The sequence below is a fragment of the Mus caroli genome, chromosome 19 (genome assembly GCF_900094665.2).
Source record: "Mus caroli chromosome 19, CAROLI_EIJ_v1.1, whole genome shotgun sequence".
Lineage (NCBI taxonomy): Eukaryota > Metazoa > Chordata > Mammalia > Rodentia > Muridae > Mus > Mus caroli.
The window spans coordinates 543,993-562,467 of NC_034588.1; the positions used below are offsets into that span (position 1 = coordinate 543,993).

The 18,475-nt window shown below is 44.4% G+C and overlaps 1 protein-coding gene across 4 annotated transcripts in view; it reads left to right on the plus strand.

Annotated features, from left to right (window-relative positions):
• Positions 1-15,136, plus strand: part of Kmt5b (lysine methyltransferase 5B) — a 47,832-nt gene extending 32,696 nt beyond the window's left edge. For all 4 annotated transcript variants that reach the window (XM_029472518.1, XM_021151711.2, XM_029472519.1 and 1 more), the window contains 7 exons: positions 1,215-1,380; positions 1,895-2,004; positions 3,410-3,576; positions 3,811-3,830; positions 3,913-4,049; positions 6,108-6,304; positions 13,123-15,136. In XM_029472518.1, the coding sequence (XP_029328378.1) occupies positions 1,215-1,380; positions 1,895-2,004; positions 3,410-3,576; positions 3,811-3,830; positions 3,913-4,049; positions 6,108-6,304; positions 13,123-14,597 (2,272 nt within the window). In that variant the 3' untranslated portion in view covers positions 14,598-15,136. The remainder of the gene's footprint in view (positions 1-1,214; positions 1,381-1,894; positions 2,005-3,409; positions 3,577-3,810; positions 3,831-3,912; positions 4,050-6,107; positions 6,305-13,122) is intronic.
• Positions 15,137-18,475: the final 3,339 nt, after the last annotated feature.

Sequence of the window (18,475 nt, forward strand, 5' to 3'; positions counted from 1 at the left end):
TTTTGGTTTTTCAAGACCGGGTTTCTCTGTGTAGTCCTGGCTGTCCTGGAACTCACTCTGTAGACCAGGCTGGCCTCGAACTCAGAAATCTGCTTGCCTCTGCCTCCCAAGTGCTGGGATGAAAGGCATGCGCCACCACGCTCAGCTACGCTTGCCCTTTTACCTCTACTTGGATTTTCTCTATTCTGAGCCATTCATTTTGTGCCTCTCAAAGTAGGTGATTAATGGATATGTGAGGCAAAACAGGTTTTTGAGTCCTCTCATTTCACAGTTAATGAGATAACAGACAAAAGCATTAAAGTGCTGTTTGAAGACAAAAAGGAAACTGTGGCCTGGGGAGATGGCTCAGTGGATAAAGAATTTGTCATATGAGTATGAAGACTGGTGTTCTGGTTCCCAGAACCAACATTTTAAAAAAAATTTAAAAGCCAGATAGATATAGCAGCCTGAATGTAACCCCAACACTCAAGGGTGGAGGTGGCATGCTGCACCAGCCAAATTTGAATACATAAAGTGGAGCTCGATGGAGGAATGTGCCTAGTACCAACCTCTGTCCCCCACATGCAGACGTGTTCATCTACACATGCCAGCGTGCATAGAATACCACACACAGGAAAAGGAAAAAAGGAAGGTTTTTTTTCAAGTAATTGTTGTAATAATTGACAATTTAACTGTCAAGATTATTGTTTTTCTTCTTTAAATCTTTGCTGTGATAACCACATTGTCTGTAGGATTCCAGCTTCCTTAAGATCTGTTCAGTTGAATCAGTAGCTCAAGAATTGTGATAGATGGCCTAGAGAGATAGCTCAAAGGTTAAAAGTATTAGCTATTCTTGTAGAGGACCCGGGTTCAGTTCTAGTACTCACAACTGTCTGTACCTCCTGTTCAGGTGACCTGACATCCTCTTGTGACTCCAGGGGGCACCAGGCACACATGTGGTGCACATATATGCATGCAGGCCAAATATATAATATATATATAATTAATCAGTTTAAAAAGTTGAAAGAAGCCGGGCGTGGTGGCGCACGCCTTTAATCCCAGCACTCAGGAGGCAGAGGCAGGTGGATTTCTGAGTTTGAGGCCAGCCTGGTCTACAAAGTGAGTTCCAGGACAGCCAGGGCTACACCGAGAAACCCTGTCTGGAAAAACAAACAAAAAAAAAAGTTGAAAGAATTGTGATAGATAACTAAACTGGCTATTTTGATTTCTTTCAGATTTCGGCCTATAAAAGGAAGGCAAGAAGAGCTAAAGGAAGTAATTGAACGCTTTAAGAAAGATGAACACTTAGAGAAAGCTTTCAAATGTTTGACTTCGGGGGAATGGGCACGGCATTATTTTCTCAACAAAAACAAAATGCAGGAGAAATTATTCAAGGAACATGTAAGTTAAGTGCATTAATGCTGCTGACCTGTGTCCAGATACATTGCACCTGGCTGTGGTATTGAAGCTGGAAGATCGCTACAAGTTTGAGGCCAGTGTGGGCTACATAATGAGTTTTAGCTAGCTAGACTACAGTGTGAGACTCTGTCTCAGAAAAACAAAGATTTATACGTAAACTGAAGCCTGAATGTTCGTGAGCAGTGGTGGCTGTGGCTTACAGAGCTTGAGGTTGAGCTGGACAAAGTGCTCTGCCACCTGATTAGTCCCCGGCCTTCGAGGTAGTTTCACCAAAGCAGGAAATGTCTCTTTAGATCTGTAATACAGAAGGCGACCTGGCTGTTCATCTGCAGTGAAATTCTTTGTGTAACCATTGAGTATTTACACTGAGACTAACAGGAAAGGTTTTCACTTTGCTATTCAGTAGTTTACATTGTTGTTGTTGTTGGTATACTTTTATAATTTTGAGAAAGTCTAGCAGAATAAATAATAGTCACATTTTTTTTTCCTGCTTTAGGTCTTTATTTACTTGCGGATGTTTGCAACTGACAGTGGATTTGAAATACTGCCTTGTAATAGATACTCTTCAGAACAAAATGGAGCCAAGATAGTTGCAACAAAAGAGTGGTAATTATTACACTAGTCAAGACTCAGTGTGTTTCTGTTTGCAGTTTTGAAATTGTCATTAAAGTACTTAAGAAACCATGGTTAGGGTGAGCCAGTGAGTTCCCTGAGAGTCAGTGCAGTGCCAAGCTCAAACCTATTGGTAGTGAAGTCAGAAATCTGGGTAACTTGGTCCCATCTCTAAGCCACAGCATGTTGGTTCTAAATAGCTGTTCCGTGATGGACTGCTGGAAGGAGGAGGGTGCCAAGGCTTGATGACCTGCTTCCAGGTCAGTGGGACAGGTCCTAAGTATTACAGGTAAAAACATTTGAATACATGAACCTGCTTTAAAACATGAATGCATACCAGCTTAAATAAAAGTAGTAATGACTGTTTTTAATCCCAGCACTCAGGAAACAAACAGAGTTTTGTGAGTTCAAGGCCAGCTTGGTCTGCATAGTAAGTTCCAAGCTAGCCAAGCCACACAGTGAGATCCCATCTCAAAAGTAAAATCAAATCTTAGTTTGAGGCTTAAAAGCCATAGATGAGATCAAAGGTGTGACTCTCTTTCCTATTGATAACCTGTTCCTTACCTTTCATCCCAGGAGAACTAGGCAGTCCCTCCTGTGGTTCTTTAGTATTTTGATAGCAAAAATGTCAGGGCTCAGGTACCTAAAAATAGAATGTGTAAAAGAGCATTATTGCCAAGTAGTCCCTGGGATGGTGTCTGCAGAGGTACTGTGCCTCAGGTTTGCATTGAGCTGCTAATCAGCTCTCCTGTCTCTGGTGTTGCACATGACCTAGGGCCCAAGGGCTGTACTTTGCAATAAAGCAGCCACCAGCTTATGGAGTCCTGGAAATACAGTCTGTCTCAATGAAGAGCTGCCATATACATCCTCACCAGAGTTCACATTGTGTTCTTTTTCTCTTTCATAGTTCCTATAGTAATTGCCTGCTGAAGTATTATTTGGGATATGTGGACTTAAAATACACTACTAAGAGGAATTTCACCTCTTCTTCCTTGGTGTGGCTACTAGGAAACTTAAGCTTGTAGTTTGGGCTTACAGAACACTTTTAGTGAGTGGTGTGCCCTACTGGATGATGACAACGTTTTCTGGACCCTCATGACCCCACTACTGTGGGACCCATTTGCAAATTTAATGCAGAACAGCAAGTAGTTGAGCCCCTGCCTCCCATGAGATGCTGATTCAGGCTCTGCAGGGTGGTGAGAGTTACAAGCTTCCATTCTCTGTGGGAGTAAGGCAGATAAGAAATCAGGAAGAGCATGCTCAGGTGGACTCCAGGTCAGTCAGCAAAGTATGTGGAGCCAACGCTGCTCAGTTCTGATATTTAGTGGGAAGGCTTATTTTTTTTTTAAAAGAAGCCTTATTATAATTACTAGTAATTTTTATCACATATTTTAAATAGGAAACGAAATGACAAAATAGAATTACTGGTGGGTTGTATTGCCGAACTTTCAGAAATTGAGGAGAACATGCTACTTAGACACGGAGAAAACGACTTCAGTGTCATGTATTCCACAAGGAAAAATTGTGCTCAACTCTGGCTCGGTCCTGCTGCATTTATAAATCATGGTAAGCTGCCTTCTGAGGCGTCTACACTGTGTGGGCTGGCTGCCCACAGCTAGTGTGGCCTGGCCGTACTCAGGGGAGTTTGGAATGGCCATTATCTTCAGATTTATTAAATATGCCCAGTGTGACGTGAGACCTAAACTGTGAAGTTGTCTGGAAAGCCTTTTCAGATTCTGTAACTTCGTGTTTCAGATCTTATCAGCAGTTAATTGACTTTCTCTTTTGGACATTTTTCAGATTGCAGACCTAACTGTAAGGTAAGCATAAAAGAAACCAAATACCTCAAGATTCTTTGTTTGCCTTGGGTGTGAGAGTCTTAACACATTACTTCTATTTCAGTTTGTGTCAACTGGTCGAGATACAGCATGTGTTAAGGCTCTGAGAGATATTGAACCTGGAGAAGAAATTTCTTGTTACTATGGAGATGGCTTTTTTGGAGAAAATAATGAGTTCTGCGAATGTTATACTTGTGAAAGGTAAAGAATCAGACTGTCTGCCTGTTCAGCATGTCACTGTCATGACAGTGTGGTATTGACCCTGCCCAACCACCCACATCATATGAGTGTGGAGCTAGCATGTGCTCTGTAGCTCAGCCCCAAGTGTTGTATGAAAAGAAAATCAGATGTCACACAGCTGTTACTGATGTACAGAAGTGCTTAGGAGAAAACAGCAGTAAATGTAGTCTATGAGGGTATGCAAATGGAAACACAGTGGGGGTAATAAGTTTATGAGGCAGGCCCTCAAGATAAGATCTGAGTAAAAAGAACTGTGATGTTGGCTGTGAACACATAGATGCCACTCTTTCCATAATAATAAACTGCTTGAAACTTTATTTTTAGAATGACCAAAACTATATTAAAACTTGTGAAGTATTGTATGCTTGATGAAAACCAAGAAAAACAAAATCAAAAGAACATTAGGGGTAGCCAGGCAGGGTAGTTTATGCTGATAATTCCAGTATTTGGGAGGCTGAATCACATGCACTTGGAAAAGTTTAAGGTAAACCTAGGCCACACAGTAAGCTCTCTCTCAAAACAATCATGAAAGAAGCCTAGTCCTCAGCACTGAACAACAGCGACCACAACAAAATTAGAGGAGGTTGGGGAGGTAGCGACAACAGAGCTGCTTAAAGAACAGGGTAGATCCCTGCGCTTGGCGCTTGAGCGGCTGCTACAGTGTTATTTGTCTATGATTCCAGCACTCAGAGAGTGAGGCAGAAGGATTACAAGTTCTGGTCATTCTTGGTAAGTAGAGCATTTGAGACCAGCCCGAGAAACAAGAGACCTTGCATCTTTTTCTTTTTTTTTTTAAAGGAGAGTTACCTGAGAGATATTAAAGATTATTGTATTATAATGGTTATGATCAAACTTGATGCATTGGTTAGGAATGAACAATAGTGAACAGAGAGTTCTAAAACAAGCAGAGTGCACGTGGGAAGTGAGTACTACCTCTGCTTCTGGGGAAAAATAGGCTAGACTTCCAAATACAGTTTAAATAAACAATCTAAAATGATTAGGAAAAGATCCTGCTTGTGGACGTTGTACATCGTGGTGCGGAGCCTAGTGCGCACCCCTCTGTACAACGTCCACAAGCAGTGTGCACATGTAATTAAAAAGAAAATAAAACTTGACCAAAAAAGTGTCAGAGCCAAATGTGGTGGTGCACTCCTTTAATCCCAACACCCAGAAAGTAGAGGCCAGCAGATCTCATGTGACTTAGAGGTCATCTTGGTCTACATAGAAAGATCCAGGACAGCTAGAACTAGAGACCCTTGTCAGAAAGAGAGGGGGGCAGGGGAGGGAGAGAGAGAGAGAATATATCTTCCTTCCCTAACTAGAGTTTTAAAGGTCTTGTTGATGACATAAGTAATGACAAAAAATGTTCAAATGACCCAGTCAAGTCAGAGTCAGATGAAGACATAGCTCAGCAGCTGAGAGTTCATACCGCTCTTTTCACAGGACCCAAGTTCCAGTCTTAGCACCTGTGTCAGGCTCTTAACAGCTTCCAGTTACTTCAGCTCCAAAGGATCTGATGCTGTTTCTGGCTTTTGTAGGCTCATGTGTTGAGTGTCCTCATGCATACTTAAACACACACGTCACAAAACATTGAATACATTCATAGATGTTCTCTGGAAATATGAGCTTTCAAAGCATGTGTTCAGTGTACGCTTACTTTTAGATGTGGTGCAAGAAAGTTAAGTGCTAGGTAAAANGGTTATAATGTAGGATTTTAGTTTTGCTTCCTTAAAAATAAATAACAAATTGAAGAATCCTCTGTATAGGAGATCTGCAGATCAGGTCCACAGACAGAAATGAGTAATTAAGACAAACATTGTAACCATAGTTTCAAAAGAGTTTTGGTAGATGCATGCTGGCTCTCTCTGAGAGCTCTAAAGCGGGCGGTTCTCTAACTGTAGTGGAGGCCTCATCAGTTCATCTCAACCCTTGACCTAACGTGGCCGCACACCCTCGGCAGCCAAGCTTATTGTAAGTCGTCTGCTCCATTTGTTTGACCTTTGCTGTTTTCTCTTTCAGACGGGGAACTGGTGCTTTTAAATCACGAGTAGGACTGCCTGCGCCTGCTCCTGTTATCAATAGCAAATACGGACTTAGAGAAACAGATAAACGCTTAAATAGGCTTAAAAAGTTAGGTGACAGCGGCAAAAACTCAGACAGTCAGTCTGTCAGCTCTAACACAGATGCAGACACCACTCAGGAAAAAGACAATGCAAGTAAGTAAGTAAGGGAGCTGCTGTGAGGTGCCAGTTATGCTCCTCAGTTCTGTAGCATGCCCTAGGAGGGTCTGTAGCATGCCCTAGGAGGGTCTGTAGCATGCCCCAGGAGGGTCTGTAGCATGCCCCAGGAGGGTTTTTTGTTTTTTTGTTCCTTGTTTTTGTGTTTTTTGTTTTTAAGATTTATTTGTGTTTGTTAGTACACTGTCGCTGTCCTCAGACACACCAGAAGAGGGAATCAAATCCCATTACGGATGGTTGTGAGCCACAATGTGGTTGCTGGGAATTGAACTCAGAACCTCTGGAAGAGCAGTCAGTGCTCTTAACCACTGAGCCATCTCTCCAGCCCAGCCTCAGTGGTTTTGAAATTCCAAATTGATAGAAACTGAGACTTGAGGCATTTCAGCTAGAAATGCACTTGGCAGTACACAACATACTTTTCATCCATAGCAGTTTATATCAATTCCAAATTTAGAGCCAACATCTCTATGTATTTTTGAATACTTGGTAATTGGACATTGAAATATTCAGCATATGTACCAAGCCCATCATGCTCAAGGAAAACATTTTCAAGTCATTAGTGATGGGTAATGGTGTTAGAGGCCCCGCAAGAGATTGGCTGGTTCATCAGGCTACCCAGGTCCGTCTCCAGCCAGTCAAGGAACAGGATGGACCCAGAGTTCATTATAGCTTCAAGACTTCCATTCATTTAACTATTTGATTAGCATTTTTTGAGGTGAATCAACCTAGTTCACTAGGCTCCGAAGTGTGCCAAGAGTGTTTGGATGTGGCTATTGTAGGGTGTGTGATTGCTACTACAGAAAGTAGCAATCCAGGAAGCTCGGGGCCAGTTTTATGTTGGTGGAGTGTCTAATGGAAACTGGGGTTGGTGGTGAACAAAGAGAAAAGGAAGAGAAGAAATGTTACAGAGGCCAAAGACAGCACAGTGGAGTTTGAGTGCTGGGACCTCTGTGGAGGCTGTGATGCTGCAGCACATCAGCAGGTTCTCCTGTCTGACTCGTCTCTACTAGAGTCGTCTGTGAGAAAAGTTGGCCTTGGTTACCACAGAGTATATCTTCTAGCACTCTAGTGACTGAGCACTTGGGATCCCCCTCAGGCACTGGCTGTTCCAGGATCTTCTCCATGCCTTCAGCTGTTTTCAGCCCACTCTTGGGTGTTCCTTTCCCTTACAGAAAATTTTGAAGAAAAGGGAAAGTGTCTCCATGATGGTAAATGCCACTGTGTGGATATCTGAATCTACTTGAAGTTCAAGGCCAGACATAACCTCTAGTATAAAAGCAATAGTGTAGTTCAAGTTCACAAAATAGCTGAGGTGTCAGTCACTCATTCACTGTTGACTGTTGGTTCTCTTAATAAAGGCAGTGCAATGAACTTTGTTTTCTTGAGTCTGGTTCCTTGAAGACACTGGAGCTTGTGAAGCCCATTGCATAAATACTTACTGGCAGCGCTGAGGTGTGGACTGCAATCCAGATGGCCACAATACTATCATCACACAATGGCTCTGATGACTGAGAGTCCCTGTGTTTTGTAGATGAACGTGATCACTGGTATATCCACTATAAACTCGGTGCATTTCTTAGCCTAAGAACTTAATACAAATAGTTTGTGCAGGCATTGTGTATGGTAGTGTGTTACAGCATGGGGACGCAATCACAACAGCTAATTACGAAGTCCAGTGGTTTTTAGAGAATGACAAGATGTGGTGGTTCTGGCCCTTCCTGGGAAACTTATGCCTCACCTTCAAGACAAGCGCAAAGTTACTGCAGCGCTGTTTTTTCTCAAGGGCAGAGAGCCTGAGCAGCACCTTTGAGCTACTGTAGCCTCAGCATCTTAGAGAGTTCAGCCTTGGTAGTGGCTGCTTGTGTTAGGTGCTGGGTTTATTAATCAGAATGCCTTTTAGCAACATGTATGTTAAAGTAAGCCAAAGCTTACTGTCAGTGACTTGGAGGCATGGCCCATGCCTCAGGAAGAGCCAAGGCTTGGGTGTCATTTTGTCACTCTTGCCTAGCAGGAGATGACATCTAGAAGTGTATAGGACAGGCACCTGTTGTGTCCTTTGTCCTTTTTCTTACCTATGCTTTAGCTATCTTGTGAGGGGCTTTTTTTTTTTTTTTTGACCCTGGAGAGTGTGTCCATGGCACATGTGTGGAAGTTAGACGACAAGTCAGTGCTGTCCTTCCATTGTGCTAAACTCAGCAATGGAACTCAGGTGCCTGCCAGTGTAGTTACCTAGTCAGTGTTTTTAGAAGTTAAGGTTTTACCAGAATATCCTGACCATAATTCAGCAAGCATTGGAACTTTCTTCCAAGACTTCAGGCATGCCTTCTGTATGGCCAGGGCCTGCTGTTGGCCTGCTTGCTTCTCTTTCCCCTGCCTTTACTTGCAGTTTGGCAGCTGGTAGAAGTCCTGCTTTGACAGGTGTACAAAGCAACATTGCTCCCTAGGCACAAGGAAAACATTCTATCTCTAAACAAGGTTGAGAGATGGGGTCTCAGGAGGTCCAAGGTGACTTTCTGCTTTAGCACCCAGAAGTGAAGACAGCGAGACATCCCATGTCCAAAATGAGTCCTCCAGTCTAAGTTCCAGTGCCCTTTGGAGGGTCATGGTTTTCTAGGCCTTGGTACCTTACTGGCTTGTCTGTCTCCTATAGTTAGTGATAAGGTGTCTGAAACGTGAAAACTCAAGTAGCATCCAAAACTGGACAGGCACTACCCTCAACATAAGCCAATACAGGACATGCCAGCAGACATGCCAGTAGAAAGAGTTTATGTGGACTAAAGGAGCTCCTGGCTGGGTATGGAGGCAGGGCTGCCCCTTCTCTGCAGTGCCACCTCTCACTGGCTCATCCTGCTCAGGTGGCCTGCCTTTCTATGCTATCACTCTTTTCAGGTGGCGCTAGTCGGTCACGACAGGTAAAAGTCCTTGTGCCTGATAAATGGGAGACTTTCACGTGCTGCTTAGGGTTTTCTGGATTCTAAACTACAGATGGCCCTTGTACAGACTTGATTCATATGCTTTGCCAGCATAGTTTAAGAGCTCAAGGCAACACTAGTGTTCTTTTGTTGTGCTTCTTTATGGTGCACACAGAGCAAGCGGCATACTGCTGTATTGTTTAAACGACATCCCGGAGCAACCGCCGTCGGTGGCCATGTACCGTGTGCCCTTGGTCAGTTGGAACTGAAGCTGCAATGTAGGTAGCATAGCAGTGACCAGGAACTCAGTGTCTGGAACCACAGCCAAGCTCCAGTCCCACCTCTCTCTCAGCAGCTGGCGTGTGGAGATGGAGCCACCTGCCGAAGGAAGCTTGGTTCCTAAGAAACACTCTAGGTCATCATGTGACTTGTGTGCAGTATCCAGCAGGTAGCTGACAGGAGAAATGTATACCCCTCCTCCCCCAAAGTTACCATCCAGGTTATGCATTTGGGATTTATCGACCATTACAAAAGAGAAGGTGCCCTCAGCAAGGGCAGCTAGGGCACTCCTGCCTCCGTGGACATGAGGGCCCTGACTGAATCTCAATACACTTTGAAATGATTGACTCACAGTTCGTCGTCGTGTCCACCAGCTTTCCTCCTCTTGACTTAGCATCATGGAAGCCTCATCTCTCACAAGTATTCTTAAGTGTCTGCATAGTGATTCCCCTGGCACTCTTGGCGAGTCTTAATCACGTTTTCCTGCTTCCTTCTTTCAGTGAGCTCACCTTTTCCTGGACTTTTAGTGGGATGATACTTTTCAGATAAACTCTGAATGCTTTGACAGAAATAGAAGGGCAGTCCTTTCTGAAACAATGTGCCACCAAGTGTAGTCTGTGCTCAGATCACAAACATAAGAACCACTTGTCAGTGCTTGGCACTGCTACCTACAGGGAATCTAAGAAAGGGAGGGTCTGGGAGAAATCGGACTTAGAGTCAACTTAAAATGCAATTCAGCTAACGGACTAAATTAAGAACTAAGTAAAGAGAGCCTTTGATGCCAAGAGTCCAATCAGAAGAGGCTCTCTAAAGGATGACACTAGCCAGGTGAAGCATGTCCACAGCAGAGGGACTTACGTGCCCAAGCTCACGAGTCGGAAGGCCTTTAATCTGGAAAGCTGCTGCTTCACGGATGGAGAAAAGAAAGAATGTGACTTAGTTGAAGGTTTCAGCCTTTATTCTCAGGCCATCGGGGTATCGCAAGGGTTGCCTTCCAGGGGGACATGAAACAATGAGACAAGTCATTCTGCCTCTGGGGAGATGAGTGTGGGCCAGTGCCATGCGAGGGCCAGGCAGGAGGTAGTGCCATGTGTGATGGTGACTAACTGCAGGCAGTTAGGGAAGGAAGAATCCAGGATGATCAGCTTGGGCAGTAAATAGATGGAATATACTAGTGACAGGGTAGAGAACTGAGGGAGAAGCTGCCAGAGCTCTGGGGGACAATGCAGGCCTATCAGCCCTGGAGCAGCTTTAATCAGTGTTCAGGAGGGCTAGAGGCTTAGGAACTGCTAGCATCTGATGGCAGCTGGCCAGGTAGGCACTTGTCACCTGGAAAATTATATTCAAAGGGCTTGGGCCGGCAGGTGCCTAATGGCTTGCCAGGCCGAAGGAAGAAAAGATCATAGACTTAACCTGGAGGCGATGAGAATGGTTACCAGACTCTAGTTGATGGAAATGAAAACAGAAAGGGGCTAGAGAATATATACACTGTCTTATTCGGTGGTCCTCCTAGCAAAGGCTACCCCACTAGAGGGGCAGGGCTCAGGCTGCAGAGGGATGCTGACAAGAGCATGCTGTGGATCCAGTCATTGTGTGGATGGGCTCAAAGCAAGAGTGGGATGGAAATGGAAAAGTGAAAGGCTAGAGACTGCAAAGCCTGGTTAGAGATAGTTCTGGAAGAAGCCATGTTTGAGGAAGCATGACAAATGAGAAACGTAATCCCTTGGGTTGCACCTGGAAGCAGCCAAAACATAGAACATTAATGTGTGTGTGTATAGTTTGTTAGAGCCATCTGTTTGCTAAAGTATTCCCTAAACATTCTACCTTTTGACATGAGAGAGAGAGAGCGAGAATGCGCACAAGCAGGAGTGCAAATGTGCACAGTTGTAGGCCATGTCAATCTGTAAGTCACTCAGCCTCAAGACTACTGCACTGCTCTAGAAATAAGTCCTATCCTTGGCAGCAACCCACACAGATACGTGGATTCTTGGGACACTCAGCTCTCATCACTGGGCTCTGATGGTTTGGCTACTGGCAAGCCTGTCTCTGAAGTGGAAAACCTTCTACTCTTGGTGGTTTATTTTAGAATGTTCGTTAAACGTTCTTGTTCATTTCTTTTGGTAAAAAGTATTGCTAGATCCTTGCTTTGCTATGTGGAAAGAAGGAACAGGGCTGCCCAACCAACTGTTGCGTAGGCCCTGTGTTGAGCTGTACCTGGTCTTTTGTGAGGGTACTAGTCACCACAGCTTTTCTGCTGACTAGTTTTAATAAAGGAGCTTTTTGCTGGTTTGTGTTTTTGTTTTGTTTTTGATTTTTTTTTAACTGCAGAATTCAGAGAATTAAGTAGTTAAAATTTGACTAATGAATTGGGGAAGGGGATGGCAGTGCATGCCTTTAATTCCAGCACTCAGGAGGTAGAGGCAATCAGATTTCTGAGTTCAAGGCTAGCCTGGTCTAGAGAGCTAGTTCTAGGACAGCCAAGGCTATACAAAGAAACCCTGTCTCAAAGACAACAAAAACTTTGACTAATGTAAGATTTTGTGATCATGTAAATGTAAAGAGAAAAGTTAAGACAGTAGGGCAAGGGCAACATGTCTTTGAGTCTCAGTCTCCTGAGGTACTTAGCTGTCACCTGAGTCCTGCAGCCTTCTGTGTGCTTAGATCTGTTGTCCTGATTACATCAAGAGTACACCGTGGGACTCTGTAGCTCTTGAGCTAATAGCTACCTGTCATCCCAGTGAAGCCTCCCATCCTGTGAAACAAACAACTTCTGTTACTGATGCATGAGTATTGGTGGGCACAGCATATAGTTCTTTAGAGTCTCCTCTGTTTAAAACCATTGGAGATAATGTGTCTCCCAGAGTCCAGTAGTCGGTACATCTTAGCTCTCTGTTGCTATACTAGCTAAGTAATAATACACTTTGGGAAAATTTAAAACAGTGGCTAAGGGTTCAGGAGAAAAGCTGGGCATTACAGTGCACACCAATGATCCCAGCATTTGAGAGACAGTCAGGAGGGTTGCCGAGGGTTCATGACCACCCTGGTCTTATCAAGTTCCAGGCCAGCCAGGATGTATGTACATAAGACATGCACACGCACACGGCGGGGGAGCAGGCAGGAGAGGGAGAAGACATGAAGGTAAAAACTAACTCATTGGGCTGGTGAGATGGCTCAGTGGGTAAGAGCACCCGACTGCTCTTCCGAAGGTCCGGAGTTCAAATCCCAGCAACCACATGGTGGCTCACAACCATCCATAAAGAGATCTGACTCTCTTCTGGAGTGTCTGAAGACAGCTACAGTATACTTACATATAAATAAATAAATCTTTTAAAAAAAAAAAAAACTAACTCATTTACTTTCCCCTTAAATTTTTTTATGTAAGAAAAATACTTAGTAATGGGGGCAATATAGGGAAGCTGTTCTGGTGAGACTATTCCTGGAGGGCTGCCTTGCACACGTGTGTATCAGACTATTCCTGGAGGGCTGCCTTGCACACGTGTGTATCAGCAGTTTGTGGCTGGTGGTCTGCTTTGGGGATTGATTAATCGTGTCATGTTGCAATACCCAGCTGGTTTCATCTTTGTTTTTTCCTTGTGAACTTCACAGCTTCTAACCGAAAATCTTCAGTTGGTGTGAAAAAGAGCAGCAAGAGCCGAGCCCTGACTAGGCCGTCCATGCCGAGAGTCCCGGCTGCTTCCAACTCTACCTCACCCAAGCTAGTGCACACCAACAATCCCAGGGTACCAAAGAAACTGAGAAAGCCGGCAAAGCCTTTACTCTCCAAGATCAGACTGCGGAATCACTGCAAGCGGCTGGACCAGAAGAGCACATCCCGCAAGCTTGAGATGGGGAGCTTAGTGCTTAAGGAGCCCAAAGTCGTGCTATATAAAAATTTGCCAATTAAGAAAGAAAGGGAGCCAGAGGGACCAGCCCATGCTGCAGTGGGGAGTGGGTGCTTGACTAGACATGCTGCGAGAGAACACAGGCAGAATCATGGGAGAGGTGCTCACTCGCAGGGCGACAGTTTGCCCTGCACCTACACAACCCGGCGCTCTTTGAGGACAAGGACAGGTCTGAAGGAGACCACTGACATCAAGCTTGAACCAAGTCCCTTGGATGGCTATAAAAATGGTATACTGGAACCTTGCCCAGACAGTGGCCAGCAACCAACCCCAGAGATGCTGGAAGAACTGGCTCCTGAGACTGCTCACAGGGAGGAAGCATCCCAGGAGTGTCCCAAGAATGACTCCTGCCTGTCACGAAAGAAATTTCGACAAGTGAAACCTGTGAAACACTTAGCAAAGACAGAGGACTGCAGTCCAGAGCACAGCTTCCCTGGGAAAGACGGGCTGCCAGATTTGCCAGGGTCTCATCCTGATCAAGGTGAGCCCAGTGGCACAGTCAGGGTGCCCGTGAGCTACACAGACTCTGCTCCCTCACCTGTTGGCTGCTCTGTTGTCACACCCGACAGCTTCACAAAAGACAGCTTCAGAACTGCACAAAGTAAAAAGAAGCGGCGGGTCACCAGGTACGATGCACAGCTGATCCTGGAGAACAGCTCTGGAATCCCCAAGCTGACACTTCGCAGGCGGCACGACAGCAGCAGCAAGACAAACGACCATGAGAGTGACGGCGTGAACTCCTCAAAGATCAGCATCAAACTCAGCAAGGACCACGACAGTGACAGCAACCTCTATGTCGCCAAGCTCAGTAACGGGGTTAGCACGGGGCCGGGCAGCAGCTCGACCAAGCTCAAGATCCAGCTCAAGAGGGATGAGGAGAACAGGGGACCATGTGCAGAGGGTCTGCACGAGAACGGGGTGTGCTGCAGCGACCCCCTCTCCCTGCTCGAGTCCCAGATGGAGGTGGACGACTACAGTCAATATGAGGAGGACAGCACAGATGACTCCTCATCTTCTGAGGGGGAGGAGGAGGAGGAGGACTGCGAGGAGGACTTCGATGATGACTTCATTCCTCTTCCTCCCGCAAAGCGGCTGAGGCTAATTGTTGGTAAAGACTCCATAGATATTGACATTTCTTCAAGGAGAAGAGAAGATCAGTCTCTAAGGTTGAACGCATGAGCACTCACTCATTGTTCTGGGGAACTAAAAAGTAAAAATCCCAGCCACAGCTTCTTGGCACAGCACTTCTGTGGTCTCTTCACCTGTAGGCATAATACTGTAGAAAGTGTACAGCATCCTGACTCTTAAGTCTGATTTGTGCAAATTTTTATTGTACTTTTTAAATAGCCTTCTTATGTGCAATTCCGAGGGAAAGCCCTGTTGTAAAATATCCAGTGACAGCAGCTCTCCACATAGGACCTTCAGACACTCATGTGGTTAGACCATGTTGTCACCTATAAGAGCAAACGCCAGCCCTTCTCTCCTCCATAGATGACTAAACCGTAGTTAGGGCGGAGCAGAGCAGAGCAGCCTTGTGGGAAGGGTTTCCAGCATCTGCGCCTATCACCAGCATTGACCTCTGGCTTTTGGTTTATTTGCTAGATGTTTCCCCCTTGGAGTTGTGTAGGTTTCACCCTGTTTACTGGCCCAGGTGTCCTGTCTGTGGCCTTCGTTATCATAGCAGACCATTGGCTGGAAGTCAGATTGATTTCTTTGAAGAAAAAAAAAAAAATTAACTTCAATCTTGTGCGTGACAGCTCGTTCTCAGTACATTCTCTATCGAGGCTGGCGGTGTGCAGGATGGGTTTTCAGAGCGGCTTATTTATTGCTTGTTGTGTAAATTACAGACTGTATTTAACACTTTCCAATCCTTTTAGATAAAATTGTTCTTTGCAAGAATGATTGGTGCTTATTTTTTCAAACCTTTGCTGTGAACAGCGTGGCGACAGCGAGCAGCGTTTGTCCGGTGAACTCCAGCTATCTTAATTTGGGTCTTCAAGTTTCTGTTGCACTTGTAAAATGCTACAAGGAATATTAAAAGAAATCTATTCACTTTAACTTATAATAGTTTATGAAATAAGAACATGAGTCACAGCTTTTGTTCTGTGGTAACCTATACAAACATTTGTCTTTGGGATTCAATGTAAAGAGCTGAAAACGATGTATATGTTGTAAATATTTGTGTGTTGTGAGAAATTTTTGTCATAAGAAATTAAAAGAACTTACCAGGAAGGTTTTTAAGTTTAGAAATATTCATGCCAATAAAATAGGAGATTATAAATCTATAGTGTGAGCACTGCATCAGTGGACGTTCCTGGCTTATGTTAGTTTATTATGAAAATATCAGATTGTTTTGATTATATTATCAGTCAAACAAAAAGAGGAGTCAGATTTAATTTGTTTTTGAAGCACTTTGAGAAGAGAAATTAATTTTAAGTAACTTAATGAGCAATTTTTGATTACTGCTTTATATTCAATACCAGGCTTGTTTGTTTCTCTGGATTATTTTACAAATCAAAGAATTTGAGAATATCAATCTATAGCAGGTGTATGACACCAGTGGGTCTGTTTATTTACTGGGAAATGTAGAGCTGCCCATTCAGATAGATAGTGTTACTAAATGACACAAGCTAATGGACTCAGTGTTCCAGTGTGTCAGAAGGGACCTGCAGGGAGTGAAAGGTCCAACAAAGAGCATCTCCATGCTTTCCTTTTGCTGATGACACCTACCAGTATTCAGCTTGGGGATGCTTGGATTCTCAAAACTGTTGCTTGTAGGTTCCAGTACAAGTTAGCAAGATTTATGACTGTTTCTAGGCTATGATGTCTTTGCTCCTGTGCATGGTAGAATTCCCTGCTGTGGTCCTATGCAGTCTTGTCTTTGCCATGCAGTCTCACCCTGTTGGGTATCTATGTCATTTGGAAGCAGAAGGAAAGACTGCAGTGTGCCTACACACACAGACACACACACACACACACACAAAACCATTTGCTATAGCCGTGGAGAAAGGTAGCCCTGTGTCTCAAGACCTCCTGTCTCAAAGCACCCAGAGCACCTCCATGATGCTTCCAGTCTTCATGGGTTCCCAAGTGTAAGTGTGAGCCATGCGCCACCTCCAGGAAGCTGAGGGTGAGCTCAGGAGCCGGCACAGGGTAACTGGTCACCTTCATTCTCATGTTCTCTTGGGCTGTTGAGACTTAAATCCTCGCATTTCTTTGAATACCAACAATAGCCATTTCAGGAATTTCAATCTTAAGGAAAAAGTAACAAAATAACAATTTCCCATTTTCTTCATTTTAAGCTTAATTTTAGTAACTTATTTATGATGTTTATTTTAGTTTTGTTGTGGCCTCATCTTTGGAGGCCGACCTTCCCATGGGTCTAAGAGCAGTGACATTGTGAGGAGTTGCTGCCTCTCAGGAGTTGTATGCACAAGCATTCAGCAGTGCTGCTGATGCCTTCTAGGGAACCTTATTTCCGTTTCTCAAGGCAGGGGCCTCGGACTGTTCTCGATCTGCTGTAGAACTTCACTGTGGGGGTGCCAGAACCCCACACTCTTGACCAGTCTGGAAGAGGATACACTCAATAAAACTCTCAGCTTGAGCTTATGCAATGATTGGTAAAGTTTTTGGAAATTGTAAGAATTAGGAAATGATCCTAGAAATATATGTAAAGTATTCAATTTTCAATCATTTTTCAAATTACTGTTTTAAATTGTTTTGCTGAGTTGTAATACTTTTGAGATACAATGTATTCCTTGTACTGAAAGAATGAAAAGGACTTTTTCAGCATTTGAGGTAAGTTCTTTAACGTTTCATTAAAAAACATTTTTTACAAATATTTTGTACATGCACTTGCAGTATTGAGGTTAATCATTTTAATAAATTCGGAAATTAAAATGATCTGGTCAGTGTTCACTGTATCTTGAGAACTTCCACCAGATGCTTACAGGAAGCAGCTTGGGAGTTGGAGTAAGCCATTGTACCTGGTGGTCGTGAGTGAGAGTAGCCTGACTCACTCCCTCAGAGTGGGAGACCCTGTCTTTCACCCCAGAAAGGTTGCTTTCAGCATCCCAGACACATGAGGGCTTTCTTCTCGATGTGACTGGGCTTCCACAGTTCACCATGTTCCAACAAGTTGCCTGGAAACCTTGGGACTCCCTCCTCAAATACCAGCTTTGTGTATCCAGTATACATCTTGCTGTATAGGTTGCCAGTCAGATTCAGGTGGGCCCAGTACTTTTGTAGCCCCTAATAGAGGGCAAATGAGCTCTTGGCATGCATGAAAAGGCTCCAGCCTCCTTTCCCAGTGTCCCAGATCCTGTGAGTACTGGGCAGCAATAGATCCCAAAAAGTAGAGCAGCAGAGGACCAGGTAGGTGAATGGCTGCTCTCCCCCTCTTGCCCCCTACCTGTGCCACACTCTCCCAGATCACTAAGCTTATATATCACCCAAACTGTCAGTTGAGGACAGATTAGGAGATGGGTTTTAATACTCTATGAGGGTCTTCATCAGACCCTCTAATTCTCTGTGTGGGTCTTCATCAGAGTTTCCTGCCCAGGCTTGGCCATGGTAGATGGGGGTGGCCCACCATAGTCTGCTCTACTGAAAAAAAGTCCTGCTTTGCTGGGCCACATAGGTTCAGTCTGAGACATGAACAGGCATACCCTTTTTAGCACAAGTGATGGTATTTTTTTTTTTTTTCAAATGTGTTGAGCACCTTTGAAGTATCTGAAGTTAGAGAGGTAGTATCTGAGTTAAAGATGAGAGTTGCTTAGGACAGTCTAGGCCTCCCACACAGGGAGTGCTGAACTCGAAGCCATTTGTCTTCTGTGACTTTAGATAACAGAAGGGAGTCACTTTAGGAGGATCAGGCTTGGGGGGTTGGGGGGCGTGGAGAGGGCTAGCTTGGGAAATTACTACTTTTATTAGACAGCAGCTTAACCAAGGACACTGGAAGTTTCCACGGAGCTATGAAAGGAGAGGAGTTATTCAGAGCTAAGAATAATGGAGGAATTAGGAACTGTCTTCCTGGCTTGCAGCTTCAAGAGGAGTCC